The 15,578-nt window shown below is 43.2% G+C and overlaps 1 protein-coding gene across 4 annotated transcripts in view; it reads right to left on the bottom strand.

The window, feature by feature from the left end:
* Nucleotides 1-7,289: 7,289 nt before the first annotated feature.
* LOC102939869 (regucalcin) overlaps nucleotides 7,290-15,578 on the bottom strand; it is a 28,018-nt gene continuing 19,729 nt past the window's right edge. For 3 of the 4 annotated variants that reach the window (XM_043537720.1, XM_037899110.2, XM_043537721.1), the window contains 3 exons: nucleotides 14,851-14,982; nucleotides 10,804-10,958; nucleotides 7,301-9,492 (listed from right to left, as the gene is read on the bottom strand). In XM_043537720.1, coding sequence (XP_043393655.1) covers nucleotides 9,442-9,492; nucleotides 10,804-10,958; nucleotides 14,851-14,982 — 338 coding nt within the window. In that variant the 3' untranslated portion in view covers nucleotides 7,301-9,441. Of the gene's footprint in view, nucleotides 9,493-10,803; nucleotides 10,959-14,850; nucleotides 14,983-15,578 lie in introns of all 4 variants that reach the window. The other variant, XM_037899095.2, reaches the window with a different exon arrangement.

Here is a 15,578-nt window from a genome sequence, read left to right as displayed (position 1 = left end):
TAATAACATACAGCTTTACTAAGAGGTGGGGACATAAATGGGAGTGTTAGTTACTCCAGCTCACTGTTGTGTAAGCACAGGTAAACTGGTCTAATTACACATTGTGCCAGGAAGGTGAGTGGTGAAGCAGGAAAAGCAAACTGAGGAGGAGGGAGGGTTTTCACAGGGTCCTGCAAGTTGCCTTTCCTGCAGCATCACCCTTTGTGTATCCTTAATATATATGTTACTCCTACCTATATCCACTTATTGACATGTAATTTACATCATCATTTATGTCACCCTCTCAATTTTGCCCTAACTCTTTAAATGCCATCCACATGTGCTACCAAAACCCGATAGACATTAGCTGAAATCTTGAAGAAGTATCAGTTCCGAAGGTAGCATCGTCGAAGAAAATTTAAATAACAAAGTGACATTTTAAGAGGAAAGATGGTCCTGTGGTTAAGACACTGGAATGGGACTCAGCAGATCTGGATTCACTTCCCAGGTCTCCCACACATTTTCGGTGTGGTTTTACGCAAGTCACTTAATCCCTATGCGCCTCCGTTCTCTATGGTAAAATGGGAATAATGATACTTCCCTTCTCCCACCCATTATCTTCCCTACTTAGCTCTTTGGGGCAGAGACTGTCTCTTATTATGTGTTTGTACAGTGCCTTGCACACTGGGGCCCTGATGTTGGGTGAAGCTTCTATGTGCTACTATAATGCAAATCATATTTTGAATGTCAGTAATAGCAGTGATAACTACTAATCGGTAAGAAAAGAAATCAAGATCAATAAAGAAAGTTAACCAGGTGGATTTTAATGCTGAGTTTTGGTGTCATACAGCTAGAATGACTTGTTTGCCAGTGACATAAGAGCAGGATAGATTCTTCTCTTGGATGGAGCTTACAGAAAGCCTTCCGATGTCAGGAAGAGTCAAGAGAACCCTCAATGTTGCTATCATTTTTTAATACAGTATTCCAACTGTCAAAGCCAGACAAATTCAAATCAGAAATAAGGAACAAATTTTTAGCAGGGTGATTAACTATTAGAACAAACTACCCAGGGAAGTGGTGAATTCTCCATCTCCTGATGTCTTCAGATCAAGACTGGATGCCTTTCTGGAAGATATGCTTTAGTCAAACAAACAATTGGGCTCAATATAGGAGGGTAACTGGGTGAAAGTCTCTGGCCTGTGTGATAAAACTAAATAGATAAGACTAAATAATCTAATGGTCCCTTCTGGCTCTAAAAATCTATGAATCTATAAATAATGTACCTGTAAGTATTATTGTTTTCTTTTCTATAGTTCATCTGATGTATAAAACTGGTTTTTTTCCCTTCTAAAATGAAAAGTTTTTTTGAAAGAAAGAAAACTTCTTTTACATCAAAAAGAAATCCAGAGTTATAATTATGCTACCAAATTTTGGAAGCAATATTACACCTTATGCTTCATTCAGTCAATTTCTGATTACCTTCTTCTGACTAGAGCTCTTGGGTACTATGGTAATATAAATAAAAATTATTATTGGACTAGCTGGACCATAGGTCTGATCCAGTCTGGCGGGCCGGGCCAGTTTGTTTACCTGCTGTGTCCACAGGTTCAGCCGATCTCAGTTCCCACTAGCTGCGGTTTGCCGCTCCAGGCCAATGGGGGCTGCGGGAAGGAGCGCGGACCAAGGGATGTGATGACCGCCGTGTGACGTTATTGACTTGAACTGGGACCGTATAGAACATTGTTGCAACCAAGGCCCTGTAATGGCACCAAATCTTGTATAAAGGGGGTCAAACAAGGTGCATTTATAATTTTTGTATTTAAAGATATAAGTATTGGTTCTATACTGTCTGTATTTCAAACTTGTGTTATGCTTCTGGGTGACACCCCGGACAAGTTGGTGTCAGCTCTGCCTAGCCTTCTTGATGGCCCATTAAGGACCATGAGCTACACAAATGACCCACTGCAAGATGGCAGATATGCCTTGTGACTCAGTAAAGTATGCAGGGACTTGCCCATGTGACTCCAAACTCCATTTTGCTGTAATTTTCCATATTAAGAACAAAGAGGTGTTCTTATACCTGGAAAAGACTATAAAAGGCTGATGCCTCATCTCCATCTTGTCTTCAGTCCTGCTTCATACCTCTGGAGGAACTTTGCTACACTGAAGCTTTGAACCAAGGACTGAAAGACCCATCCCAGCTGTGGATGTACTCCGGAGACTTGATTTGAACCTGCAGTTTATTCCATCACTGCTACAAGCCTGAACCAAGAACTTTGCCATTACTGTATGTAATTGATTCCATTTAACCAATTCTAGCGCTCATCTGTTTCTTTTTCCTTTTATGAATAAACCTTTAGATTTTAGATTCTAAAGGATTGACAACAGCATGATTTGTGAGTAAGATCTGATTTGTACATTGACCTGGGTCTGGTGCTCGGTCCTTTGGGATTGAGAGAACCTTCTTTCCTTTACTGGGGTATTGGTTTTCAGAACCATTCATCCCCATAACGAGTGGCACTGGTGGAGATACTGGGAAACTGGAGTATCTAAGGGAATTGCTTGTGTGACTTGTGGTTAGCCAGTGGGGTGAGACCAAAGTCTGCTCTGTTTGGCTGGTTTGGTTTGCCTTAGAGGTGGAAAAACCCTCTTCTGCCCTGTAACTGCCCTGCTTGAAGCAATTTGTCCTGAATTGGCACTCTCAGTTGGGTCCTGCCAGAACCAGCATCGTTACAGTTTACCTGCTGCATCCACAGGTTCAGCCAATCTCAGGTCCCACTGGCCACGGTTCGCCGCTCCAGGCCAATGGGGACTGCGGGAAGCAGTGTGGACCGAGGAATCTGCTGACTGCCGCTTCGTGCAGCACCCATTGGCCTGGAGCGGTGAACCACGGCCAGTGGGAGCTGTGATCGGCCGAACCTGCGGATGCAGCAGGTAAACAAACCGGCCTGGCCCGCCAGGGGGCTTACCCTCACGGGCCACGGGCCAAAGGTTGCCAATCCCTGCCTTAGCTCAAAGAAAGGCAACTCTGTAGATTAAGGGAGTGATTTAGACATCTGAGAGTGTCCACCAGTTCCTGCAGGTCCAGGACCAAACTCAGAGCAGGAGAGCTATGCACCCACTACATGAGATGAGTCCATGGTGAAGAACCAAATCAAGCAAGATTGTGCAAGTGGAAAATGACACCCTACATCTCCAACCATGTGCTTCATCTACACAGACACGATTACCTCATATTTAAGTATTGAAAAGCATCTAAGACTTTCCACCTTAATATCTAGCTAAGAATCCATATCTGCCTGCTTTTCCTGATACATCACAGAATGATACACACCTTTTTCTTCAAAGACCAGGCCTGATCGCAGTGTACATAGAATAACTAGCAGCCAATTCTTTCTTGTTTGTATAGGTAACAGCTAGAAGATGTCAAAGTTCCTTTTCCTGGGAAAACATCTATGTTGTCATTTAGTCATATAAATATACATTGCTTTGATAATTTGGTAATTTCAGATCAACTCATTTCCCCTGTGCATACAAAACCCTTAAATAAATTAGTCCTTATCTACTTTTCTTGCTCAGGAAATGTTGTATTTCACTGATTATTGATTACTATGTACAATGCCTTAACTCATTTCATTTTGCAAGAGTCCACTCAGTTCAACAAAAATGACACTTTACTCACAGGATGAAAGCTGGGAATTTAAGCCCCGATCCACAAAACGACTTAGGTGTTGCATTGTTGAGTGTTGTGGCACCTAAAAAAAAAAAAAAATCACAGGAACACCACTGCAATCCACAAGGCCTAAGTTAGGTCCCATGGCTCCTATATGATGCAGGTTGAGACTGTGATCGACAAAAGCCAGCACATTAGGCAGGGAGCTGCCTAAACTAGCCAAGGGGAGATGCTGACAAAAGGGGTGTGTCCTAAGCCTCACCCCTCTCACAGACATAGACATCTAAATCCAGGCTGCAGGGTCATGACCGGGTTGCTATCCTTGCTTAGCTATCCATGAATCTGAACCCCTCTCCTAGAGTCTGGAGGCACCTAAGTAGTTTCTTATAGGAATGAATTAGGCTCCTGTCTCACTCCATACAAGATGGCCAGTGGTAGTGATTGCTGGTGCCCATCTTATAACTTTTAGCTTAGCGGTCAGAGCGCTGACCTGAGTTCAATTCCACCCCTCTGCCATGGGGGGATGGGGTAAAAGATTTGAACAAGGGTCTCCCATGGAGTACTCTAACCACTGCTCAACAGGCTATTCTGATGTGGGGCTCCCTCAATCTGTCCTGTTGAAGCTGTTCCACTAAGGATAACTAATGAAAGAGTTATTAGAGCAGGGGGCTGTCTCCTGGGTATCCTACTTCCCAAGGGGGTGCTATAATCACCAGGCTACAGTCATTCCTACACACTCTCGCTCTTTTTGGCCTAAGACTATTTAAGTATTTATCCACAGAAGAAGGGCTTCAATAGGACAGACTGAGGGAGCCCCACATCAGACTATCCCATAGCTCAGAGGTGAAAGCACTTAACTCTGTGTCAAGCAGAGAGGGGGTAATGAACCTGGGTCTCACATACCCCAGGTGAGTGCGCTAACCACAAGGATTGATACGGTCTCCCACAGTATTCTTGCAAGCAAGTTAAAAAAGTACGGATTGGATGAATGGACAATAAGGTGGATAGAAAGCTGGCTAGATCGTCAGGCTCAATGAGTAGTGATCAACGGCTCAATGTCTAGTTGGCAGCCAGTATCAAGCGGAGTGCCCCAGGGGTCAGTCCTGGGGCTGATTTTTTTCAACATCTTCATTAATGATCTGGATGATGGGATGGATGGTACCCTCAGCAAGTTCGCAGATGACACTAAGCTGGGGGGAGAGGTAGTTATGCTGGAGGGTAGGGATAGGGTCCAGAGTCACCTAGACAAATTGGAGGATTGGGCCAAAAGAAATCTGATGAGGTTCAACAAGCACAAGTGCAGAATCCTGCACTAAGGACGGAAGAATCCCATGCACCGCTACAGGCTGGGACCGAATGGCTAGGCAGCAGTTCTGCAGAAAAGGACCTGGGGATTACAGTGGACGAGATACTGGATATGAGTCAACACTGTGTCCTCATTGCCAAGAAGGCTAACGGCATATTGGCCTGCATTAGTAGGAGCATTGCCAGCAGATTGAGGGAAGTGATTATTCCCCTCTATTTGGCACTAGTGAGGCCACATCTGGAGTGTTGCATCCAGTTTTGGGCCTCCCCATTACAGAAAGGATGTGGACAAATAGGAGAGAGTCCAGTGGGGGGCAATGAAAATGATTTGGTGGCTGGGGCACATGACTTATGAGGAGAGGCTGAGGGAACTGGGCTTATTTAGTCTGCAGAAGAGAAGAATGAAGGGGGATTTGATAGCAGCCTTCAACTACCTGAAGGGGGGTTCCAAAGAGGATGGAGCTCAGCTGTTCTCAGTGGTGGCAGATGACAGAACAAGGAGCAACGGTCTCAAGTTGCAGTGGGGGAGGTCTATGTTGGATATTAGGAAAAACTATTTCACTAGGAGGGTGGTGAAGCATTGGAATGGGTTACCTAGGGAGGTGGTGGAATCTCCATCCTTAGAGGTTTTTAAGGCCCGGCTTGACAAAGCCCTGGCTGGGATGATTTAATTGGGAATTGGTGCTGCTTTGAGCAGGGGGTTGGACTAGATGACCTCCTGAGGTCTCTTCCTCCAACCCTAAATCTTCTATGGTCCTGTGATTAAATTTACAAAATGGGCCAGATTTTGAATAGGACCTGGTGTGCCTGGCAGATCGGGTCCCACACGCAACTTAGGTGGTCAAAAACCTATCTTTCCCCAATTCATGAACTGCGCTGAGGCTTAGGCAGGAGAAAGGCATCAGGACACTGGCCCTAGAGTGAGGTGGAACTATGCATTCCCAGAGGCAGAAACATAGGTGCTGAAGGAACTTTTACACTGAGAACATGGGTATTGAGTGAGTTTAGGCACCTACAAGTTTCAGCAGGATTTTCGGGATCACTGGGGAGCCTAAGTACCTTTGTGGATCCCACCCTCACTGCTTGATTCAACTGGATCACAACAGAGTTGCCGAGGAGACACTATGTTACAAAACAGGAAGTGAGGGTTGGAGCATGGCTCCAGGCCATAATACTCTGCGTAACTAAGTCAATCCTATCATGACCATTTTACTAAACATCACACCAATTTTTGTTTTAAATGGAGGATGTTGGACACTGATTTGCTTCTGAATGCCCTGCCCTAGCATTCCTTTTCAAACTAGGTAAGCAGGAATCCTTGCATAATTTTCAAGGCACTTTATTGCATATTGGCCTATGCCCTATCCCACAAGACATTTAACACTTTAGCTTCATTAGTATTCCAGCAGATTACTTAACACTGGAATTATTGCTGGACAGAACACCAATCACCTTGCTGACCAAACATTATGAAGGTGCTGAAGATTTTATTTCTCAACTGCAGTTATATAAAGTATTTTGAAATATAGCGGTCCTTGCATAGATACACAAACTGGGGAGGGTGCAAACAGCTATATCCTTGGGCAGAATGATGGTCTATGTCCCAACATCCCCTGTACCAGCGATCACACCAGTTAGTAGTAGAGGCAAGCGCTTGCTGCTGCCCTTAAGGGGTGGTATATTGACAAGTTTTCCTTGTGTGTCAGATACCTCTTCAAATGGCACCTGGCGCTTCTCCTGAGATCACATAGCTCTACATTGCCCCCTACTGTGGGCCAGAGTCCGAGGGGCACAATCTGGTCCAAAATTATTAGTACACATGAAAAATTATGACTCACAGGCACAGCTGATCTGTACTTAACTTTTTTTTTTTTAAATGACATTGTATTTCCTGTACCATTGCAGTATGACTAGATCCTGCATCTAGAAGAGTTGACTGCTGTGTAAGTGGGGGAGAGAGGGATAGGGTCTTCTCTTGGATGGAGCATATAAAAAGCCATCTGATGTCAGGAAGGGCCAAGAGAATCCTCTGGGTTGCTATCATTTGTGTTACAGTATTCCAGCTGCCAGAATTTTCCTGGGTGCATTTCGCCAGCCTGACACTCCTGGGGTGCAATTCACAATTTATGGAATCCTGGGAGCCCTCGGCTAATGCTACACCATTGCAGTGCCTGGAAAAAACAATCAACGTTCTTTCACAACTAGTAACGCCTGCTGAGAACAAGAAATGGTGTCATCCAGTAATGGCTTTGTATTCATGAAGGAGTATAGATATTGTACCATGGTGCTTTGGTCCTTGAAATAACTCATGACAAAAGAAGTCAGTCAACTTCATAGCTATACAGAGCGCTTTATTTTTATATCAGACTTTAAACATCACTTCAATATCTGTGCCCTGTATAATGAATGATTATACATGACATTTTGATGCACATTTGGGAATGGAAAAGTGATACAATAGCACAATCAAGTGTTTATAATTCACCCAAGCCCATGCCGGGACACCAGGCAGCCAGGCTGGTGAGCTGACTGATTTTCTTCAGATGTCTGATTGAAAGTGCACTAGTTCCCCATTCCGTCCCTTCGCAATCCCGGCAATGGAAGCACATGCTAGAAAGAAGAGGCATGCTGCTTCCTCATGCTGCTGCTGCACGCACCCCCTGCTCACTGCAGGCAGGCTGAGGGCTGAGCCTTTGCCTGCATAGAAAGAGAAGTCCACTGCTCACTCGATCATCCCTGGCTCTTGACGGCCACCACTGGGGATAGAGTGAAGAATCCAGAAGTCCCTCTCATCCAGGGGAAGAAGAGAAAAAAATCTGACCCAGAAAGTATTGCTATGGATTTCCAATATAGAAGAGACCCATCTCTGTTCCCACCCTGACTCCCAAGACTCCTAGTGCTGAGTTTCCAAGTCTCCCACCTTCCTTTCTGTGATGAGTAGCAGTCTGAGGGACAGACTGAGGGTATGTTATTATTCTTTGTATGGTGCCCAGTTACATAATAGGTTCCTCACAGAGACATTTAATTAAACAAGGTTCTTGTCTCAAGGATCTTACAACCTACAATTAAGTGAGGGTGAGAACAAACGGTGGGCTAGGAGCCAGTTGGACAGCATTAAATAAATAAGATTATGCCATGACTCAGGTACTTGAAGCACACTTCCTACAAACAATTATTCTTCTCTCCTCCTTTGTCCTTATGCCTTGTGGCAGGGGCAAGATTTTAGGAGGGATTTTAATGAGGTCAGATACTGGGAGAGCATTCCAGGCATAGGTGGTGGCATGGAATAAGGCACTGTGATGTTTGTGTGGGAGAAACAGGGAGAAAGCAGTCAATTTTAGGAGAGGGAAGAGGCTGGGGTAGTGCAGTGAGAGACCTGGGCAGAGATATAGAGCCTTGTAGACAAGGACAAGAACTTCAAACTCGATATACAATGCGATGAGGATCCTTTTAAAGAGAGACGGGAATTGTAAAAGAGCGACATTAGTGGAATGGAGAGAGGGAAGGAGAGAGGAAGAGAATATGGCACAAGAGAAAGAAAGAACATGGGGGAGAAGGAACAGACACTAAGCAGTGGAGGAAAAGAGGTGCCACGTCTGCCACAGGAGCGAAGGGAGGGAAAGAAGGTATAACAAAAGCAATGAAGTGTGTGTGTGTCTGTCTGTGGCCATCCATCCTCCTTCCCTCTCTCTCTCTACCAGAGAGATTATATAGAGCATCAGTCAGCAATATAATAAGGTAAGCCTGTATCTCACAAGGCCTGAGTGTATGCTGACTCTGTGTGTTCACATTCATACAGCGTTCTCAGGATAATTTTTGTTTCAAAAGAACTTTTTCAAAATGCACTTTGTAACACGATCACAGTTTATTTTCAACTGCACAGAATTTGGCCTCAACTAAAAAGACAAGACAGAAATAAAGACAGTGAAAGGACGAAAGGTTCAGTGGGGCAAAATAAATAACGCAAAATGGAGAAGTAGGACTGCCAAAAACACTCTTATGGGAAATCCAAAAGCAGAACCACCGTCAGATTCAAGTCAACATATTTGAAAAAGTAACATAAATCAGAGCATATCTCATCACAGTTACATCATTGTAACATGAAAACATAAATCAAATTCTGTCTTCAGAACTACATAAGTAGGTCAGGGCAGAACTGGCCATAAGAATTTTTTTAAAACTAGGAATGCTGGAGTAAATAATAAAGAAGGCTTATGCAAGAGCATAAGAAATGTTACAGGCCTACGCATTCTGAAAATCTGTTTTCACTTCTAGTGTTACCTCATTATCTGCGTCTGCTAAAATTCCACTCTGGTAGCATGCTGTAGAGCCAAACATGGAGAAGAAAAATTTAGTTCTAAGTTCCAAAAGGTGCATAGAAAAATCTTCAGATAGATAGTTTTGCAATTCAATGAACAGTTCCTGTTCAAAACAGCTCCTGCATGGGCTATGCATTTATTTTGTGTGCTATAAAATGTTAATATTTAAGCAACATATGAATATTGTGGGATTCCTTTCACACCCAAGCCCGTTATCTGTTTAAAAAGAAAAAGAAAAAAAGGTCAATCTCTAATTGATTGCTTTGGAAGCATTCATATCTCATGCAATCAGAACACTCACATTATAATTTATTAACCTTCCGACATCCCTAAAAAAAACTCTACCCCCAAGTAGAGCTCACTATAATCTGAAAAGGGAGACAAGCCAAGTGACTCCAGTAAGTTCAGTGGGGACTTTATAATTGCTAATAGATTTTATACAAAAGGTGGACAGATATCACAGTGATTGGCAGCAAGACAAAACCCTAAGGTTGATTCCAGATCATAGAACACAACTCAGTAATTCTCCTGTTCTACAAACTGTCTTAGGGTTTATATGGCCCCCATTACCATAGGGTCTGAGTGCTTTTTATTGTATTTATTCTCACAACACCCCTGTGGGATAGGAAAGTACTCTCTCAGTTTTACAGTTGGAGAACTGAGGCACAGAGAGGCTAAGTGACTTGCTTCAAATCATACAGGAAGGTTGTGGTAGGGCAGGGAGGCAGCAGGGCTAGAGGGGATGGATGGGGAGCCCTGGGAGGCAGTGGAGGACAAGGGCAATGGATGAATGGATTGGGAGGCAGCGGAGGCCGGAGCACCAAAATACAAGTTTGCCCAGGGTGCCATTTTCCCTTAGGCTGTCCCTAGCAGGAGAAGACTTTCCCTGCTGCCTTTCACGTGTAGCTACACACCTCCGTGAATTTGGATGCAGCCTACCTTTCACCATGACACGTAGCTACAAGTAACCTACATGCCACTGCAAGCACTGGCAAGGTCTAAGTGACTCTTACTGCAATCTGTGAATTGTGTTCTATTCTCCCAGCAAATATTTTTTCAATACACCTGAAGGTGAAACAAAATGACCAACAAAGAGAGAGTAGTTTTGAATTCACTAGCTATAGCTAGAAATGTAATAATTAATTAGCTGAAACATGTCACCCACTTGTAAGGGACTAAAGAAACATTTCTTAATATGTTTTTGCCCTGCTGTCATTGGGTTTTAATAAAAAAGTTTTAGTTGTCTTGTAAAAATGTAGCTACCCTGGCATTATTCAAAATGAGAGAACTAATATAATTTATGACAGTACAATAGAAAAAAAGAGTGATGTTTGCAAAACTGATACAACATATAAAAAGAAATAAGGGCCAAAAGGTTGAACAAACAACTATAAAGGACATAAAAGTCCAGAACCATGAGGATCACAGCTGCGTTTAAATCTGGGGGCAGAGGTGCTAGATTTGAACCAGCACTAACCAACCTAGAATGTTTAAATCTTTTAACTGAAAGAAACAAAATTCAATCACCTTGAAAATCTCTCCTGCTCGAGGTTCCTTTGCTAAAGATGCCTTGTCTAGCCCATCATAGGCGGAAGTCACATACATTTCTGAATAATCTTTTCCACCAAAGCAGCAGGAGGTGATCCTTGAAGCAGGCAGCTTCACAGTCTGGATTCTTTTCCCTGGAGAAAAATATATTTACTTACTTTAAACTTTCTGTAATTTGCTGTTAACCAACTGGACAGCCAGTACTGTGATTGTCAGACTGAGCCTTTTACAATATGAATATAGTGTTTCCCCATCAGAAAGAAGCAGTTTCCATAAGGACAGTCTATGGGGAAATGTGCTGAATTGATTCAATAGCACCCATCTCTTACATTTTACTTTTAGCAAAGCTGTTGTCCTCTGTCTCCATGCTGCTCCATTTCCTTTTTCAAATGCAGGCAATACTAGGGTTGTGTGGCAGTGAGATCAGAAAATGGCAGGCAATGTGTTGATTGAAGCACTAGTCTTGAAACAGCATGTCATTAAGGTGTTTCAGCACTGAAGAGACTCTTAAATCAATTGCAAGTTTACAAAGCAAACATAACGGACTGTACCATGGAGTACCCAACACTGGACACTTTGGGTCAAATTCAGAGGGGGAATAAATGGGAGGTGGATGTTACACACCAGTAAAACAGCACAAGCAAGTGAGTGAGTGTAACTTATTTGCCAAGGGGCTGGAAGGGTGGGGTTTGCAGCAGGAGAAGCAACAAACAGAAAATAAAGAAAGAGAGTCTGCTTTTTCCTCACACCTTCTTACAGTCTCCTGCTGGTTGCCTTTCCTGCCACAATCCCACCAGTCTGCCCCGTTGGCACATAGATTATGCCAGTTTACTGAAATCTAACCATCTGCATCATTTCTGACTTTAGTCCAAAGTTTCTGTTTCCCTTAACTCTGTATTACATCACCAAGTGACCAAGGGTACGTCTACACGGATAAAAATCTCGCGGCGTGGCTGTGGCTGCCCCAGGTCAGCCGACTGGGGCTCCAGAGCGAAAAATTGCTGCGTAGACTGGAACCTGAGCCATTGGACCCTCCACCCTTGTAAGGTCCCAGAGCCTGGGCTCCAAGCCAAGCCCGAATGTCAAAACAGCAGGTTTTCAGCCCCAGAGCCCGAGCTCCACAAAGGCAAGTCAGCTGCCCTGGACCAGCTGTTGGGTTTTTATCCCTGTGTAGAGATGCCCATAGAGAAACACAGTTATACTGGCAAGGAATCAAACACATATGGCCTCAGAATTCTCCGCTGGTGTAAATCAATATAGCTCCCTGAAGTCAATGGAGCTGTGCCGATTTACACCCGCTGAGGGCTTGATCCAAGATGTTTAACTCATAGTTAAAGCCTCAATATCCAATTAACAGTGATAGCAACTACTATTATTTATTAAGCGCTGGCAACGTTCTCAGCTCTTGACAATGCACAATGGCCCAGATCCACAAAGGTGTTTAGATTCCTAAAGTCCAGTGATTTCCAAAATGGCTGTGGTCCCTAGTACCTTCAACAGTTTACCATCTAATAAGCAGAAGGAAGACAGGATTGTTCAGGCCTGGAAAAAGCGTAACTTCGACTTTTTTATTTAAAGGAGTACTTGTGGCACCTTAGAGACTAACCAATTTATTTGAGCATGAGCTTTCGTGAGCTACAGCTCACTTCATCGGATGCATACTGTGGAAACTGCAGAAGACATTATATACACAGAGACCATGAAACAATACCTCCTCACACCCCACTCTCCTGCTGGTAATAGCTTATCTAAAGTGATCATCAAGTTGGGCCATTTCCAGCACAAATCCAGGTTTTCTCACCCTCCGCCCCCCCCCACACAAACTCACTCTCCTGCTGGTAATAGCCCATCCAAAGTGACCACTCTCCTGCTGGTAATAGCCCATCCAAAGTGACCAGCAGGAGAGTGAGTTTGTGGGGTGGGGGGGGCGGAGGGTGAGAAAACCTGGATTTGTGCTGGAAATGGCCCAACTTGATGATCACTTTAGATAAGCTATTACCAGCAGGAGAGTGGCGTGGGAGGAGGTATTGTTTCATGGTCTCTGTGTATATAATGTCTTCTGCAGTTTCCACAGTATGCATCCGATGAAGTGAGCTGTAGCTCATGAAAGCTCATGCTCAAATAAATTGGTTAGTCTCTAAGGTGCCACAAGTACTCCTTTTCTTTTTGCGAATACAGACTAACACGGCTATTACTCTGAAACCTTTTTTATTTAAGGTTTGTTTTTATTCCCTTCCTGGGAGTTTTTAGGAGGGATTTGGACTGTGAGGAGACAGGAGAGTGGTGGAGTGTTCCAGAGTAACAAACAGTAATTGTGCATGACAGACAGGAAGCACTCATCCCAAACTTCAGTTCATGAAGATGATCTCTTCAACCCCCTTGGGTACAGCAACACCAAGCATTCCAAACTCTTCTGAATATCCCACCAACCTCAGCTTCTCAATTCTAAACTTGTCTTTCATGGAGCCAAGCTTCATTTTTACCGTTTCAACCTGTTCCATGATTTCAGTATTTTCTCATGGTCTTTGGAAGCCATCACAAAACCTTTGTGCAACTCACAGACAATTAAGGTTCCGTTTCCAAAATTTCTCATTTAAAGAAAAATTTTACAAACTCCAATGGCTTTGGTTCTAATTTAACAAGGCACTTAAGTACATGCTTAACTTGAAGCACATACATGAGAGCTTTGCTAAATCATGGCCTTTATCCAGTTCCCCATCTTCTTCTGCAATCACACCCAACATTCATTGTTTGCAAACTCAAAATACAGCATTGTATCCATGACACGACTGAACTTGGGCTGGAAGGACTACCATTGAATGATTCCACATTTTACTTGTTATTATTCATTCTTACTATTCCTTATTTGTATTATCATAGCATCTAGAAGCCCCAATCATGGACCAGGACCCCGTTGTACTCTGTGCTGTACAAACACAGAACAAAAAGATGATCCCTCCCCCAAAAAGCTTACATCAATATAAGAACTTAAGAATGGCCATACTGGTTCAGATCAATTGTCCATCTGGCCCACTATCCTATCTTCTGACAGTGGCCAATGCCAGGTGCTTCAGAGGGAATGAACAGAACAGGACTTGTCATCCCATCTTCTGACAGTCAGGTTTAGGGGGCCCCTAGGCATGGGGTTGCATCCGTGACCATCTGGATTAATAGTCACTGATGGGCTTAACCTCCATGAATTTATCTAATTCTTATTGAACCCAGTTATACTTTTGGCCTTCACAACATCTCCTGGCAATGAGTTCCACAGGTTGATGTGCGTTGTGTGAAGAAGTCCTTCTTTTTGTTTGTTTTAAACCTGATGCCTATTAATTTCATTGGGTGACTCCTGTTCTTGTTCTATGTGAAGGGGTAAATAACACTTCCTTATTCACTTTCTCCACACCAGTCATGATTTTATAGCCCTCTATCATATATCCCCTTGGTCATCTATTTTCCAAGCTGATCAGTCCCAGTCTTTTTAATGTCTCTTCCTATGGAAGCTGTTCCATACCCCTAATCATTTTTTTGCCCTTATCTGTACGTCTTCTAATTCGAATATATCTTTTTGAGATGAGGTGACCAGAACTGCATGCAGTATAAGCCAAGAGACAACAGATGGAGACAAAAAGAGCGGGGAGTACAAGGAAACAATGAGACACTATTGGTCAGCATGATAGGCTATGGACTCAGCACATCAGCAGTCTAACTGTTGCCAAGTTTTTTTGTACGCATCATGGCAAAGGAGAATTTTAAGGAGGGATTTGAAGGAGGATAATGAGTTAGATTTATGGATGTTGACAGTTCATTATGAGTTTATGGTTGTTGCCATTTTCTTGTGCCTACTCCCCAGGTGAAATGATCTGTTATCAGAGTAGGCCACAGACAGAACACTTAATACAAAATAAGCCAACCCCAATGGAACAGAGGGAGCCTGCCTCAAGCAATGCATGTGACACAGGTGATTCCCATCCTGAAATTGGGTTATTTAATACAGAATTCCAGTTCACCTTTGTGAGGGCTTACCTGTCTCAGGATCTATACGGATCACTCTCCCTCCATCAATACAGGCCACCCAAAGTTTCCCTTCTGCATCAATACACATTCCATCAGGCATTTGTTCCTCCTTTTCTAATTGGTACAAAACTTTACCGCAGGCTGTAGAAGGAATTATGAAGTCAGCACTGAGTGCGATAGGTACGATATACTAATTTAACAAATTCATTTAACATCTTCCACAGTCTCCTAAATGCTCTTACAAACAAATCAGCTCATTTTTGTGATGAAGGCAGACAACAAACATTTGATTTGTACATGTGCCTAGAAATGGCTGATGGGGCACAGTTAGACTGATAAAAATAAACAGCCACTAGAATTGTTGTCTGAGGCTATACTGAATTCAGATGCCTGTGCTTTTACCAAGCGAGGGGTACAGATCTTTGCTGTTTAAGAATTTGTTCTATCCATATTGCTCAACATATGAGCCCTAGGCCAGTTTATGACTATCACAAGCACAATTACTTTCCTTTAGGTACTCACCACTGATCTCTGCTTGTGTGTTTTTTTCATATGCAAACCACAGAACTACTTAATTTAAATGTAGGTAATACATAATCTCTCCCAGACAAAGACTAAGAAGCCACTTTAATACAAGGAAAGACTGGCTTCTTGTTGACCAGCTATAAACTCATTATTTAATTGGGCTTTGGACACCAAGGACACGATTGTCAAAATTAGACACAGATAATTACATG

Source organism: Chelonia mydas, chromosome 1 (assembly GCF_015237465.2).
Source record: "Chelonia mydas isolate rCheMyd1 chromosome 1, rCheMyd1.pri.v2, whole genome shotgun sequence".
Taxonomy (NCBI): Eukaryota; Metazoa; Chordata; order Testudines; family Cheloniidae; genus Chelonia; species Chelonia mydas.
This window is presented reverse-complemented; position numbering and strand designations above follow the sequence as displayed.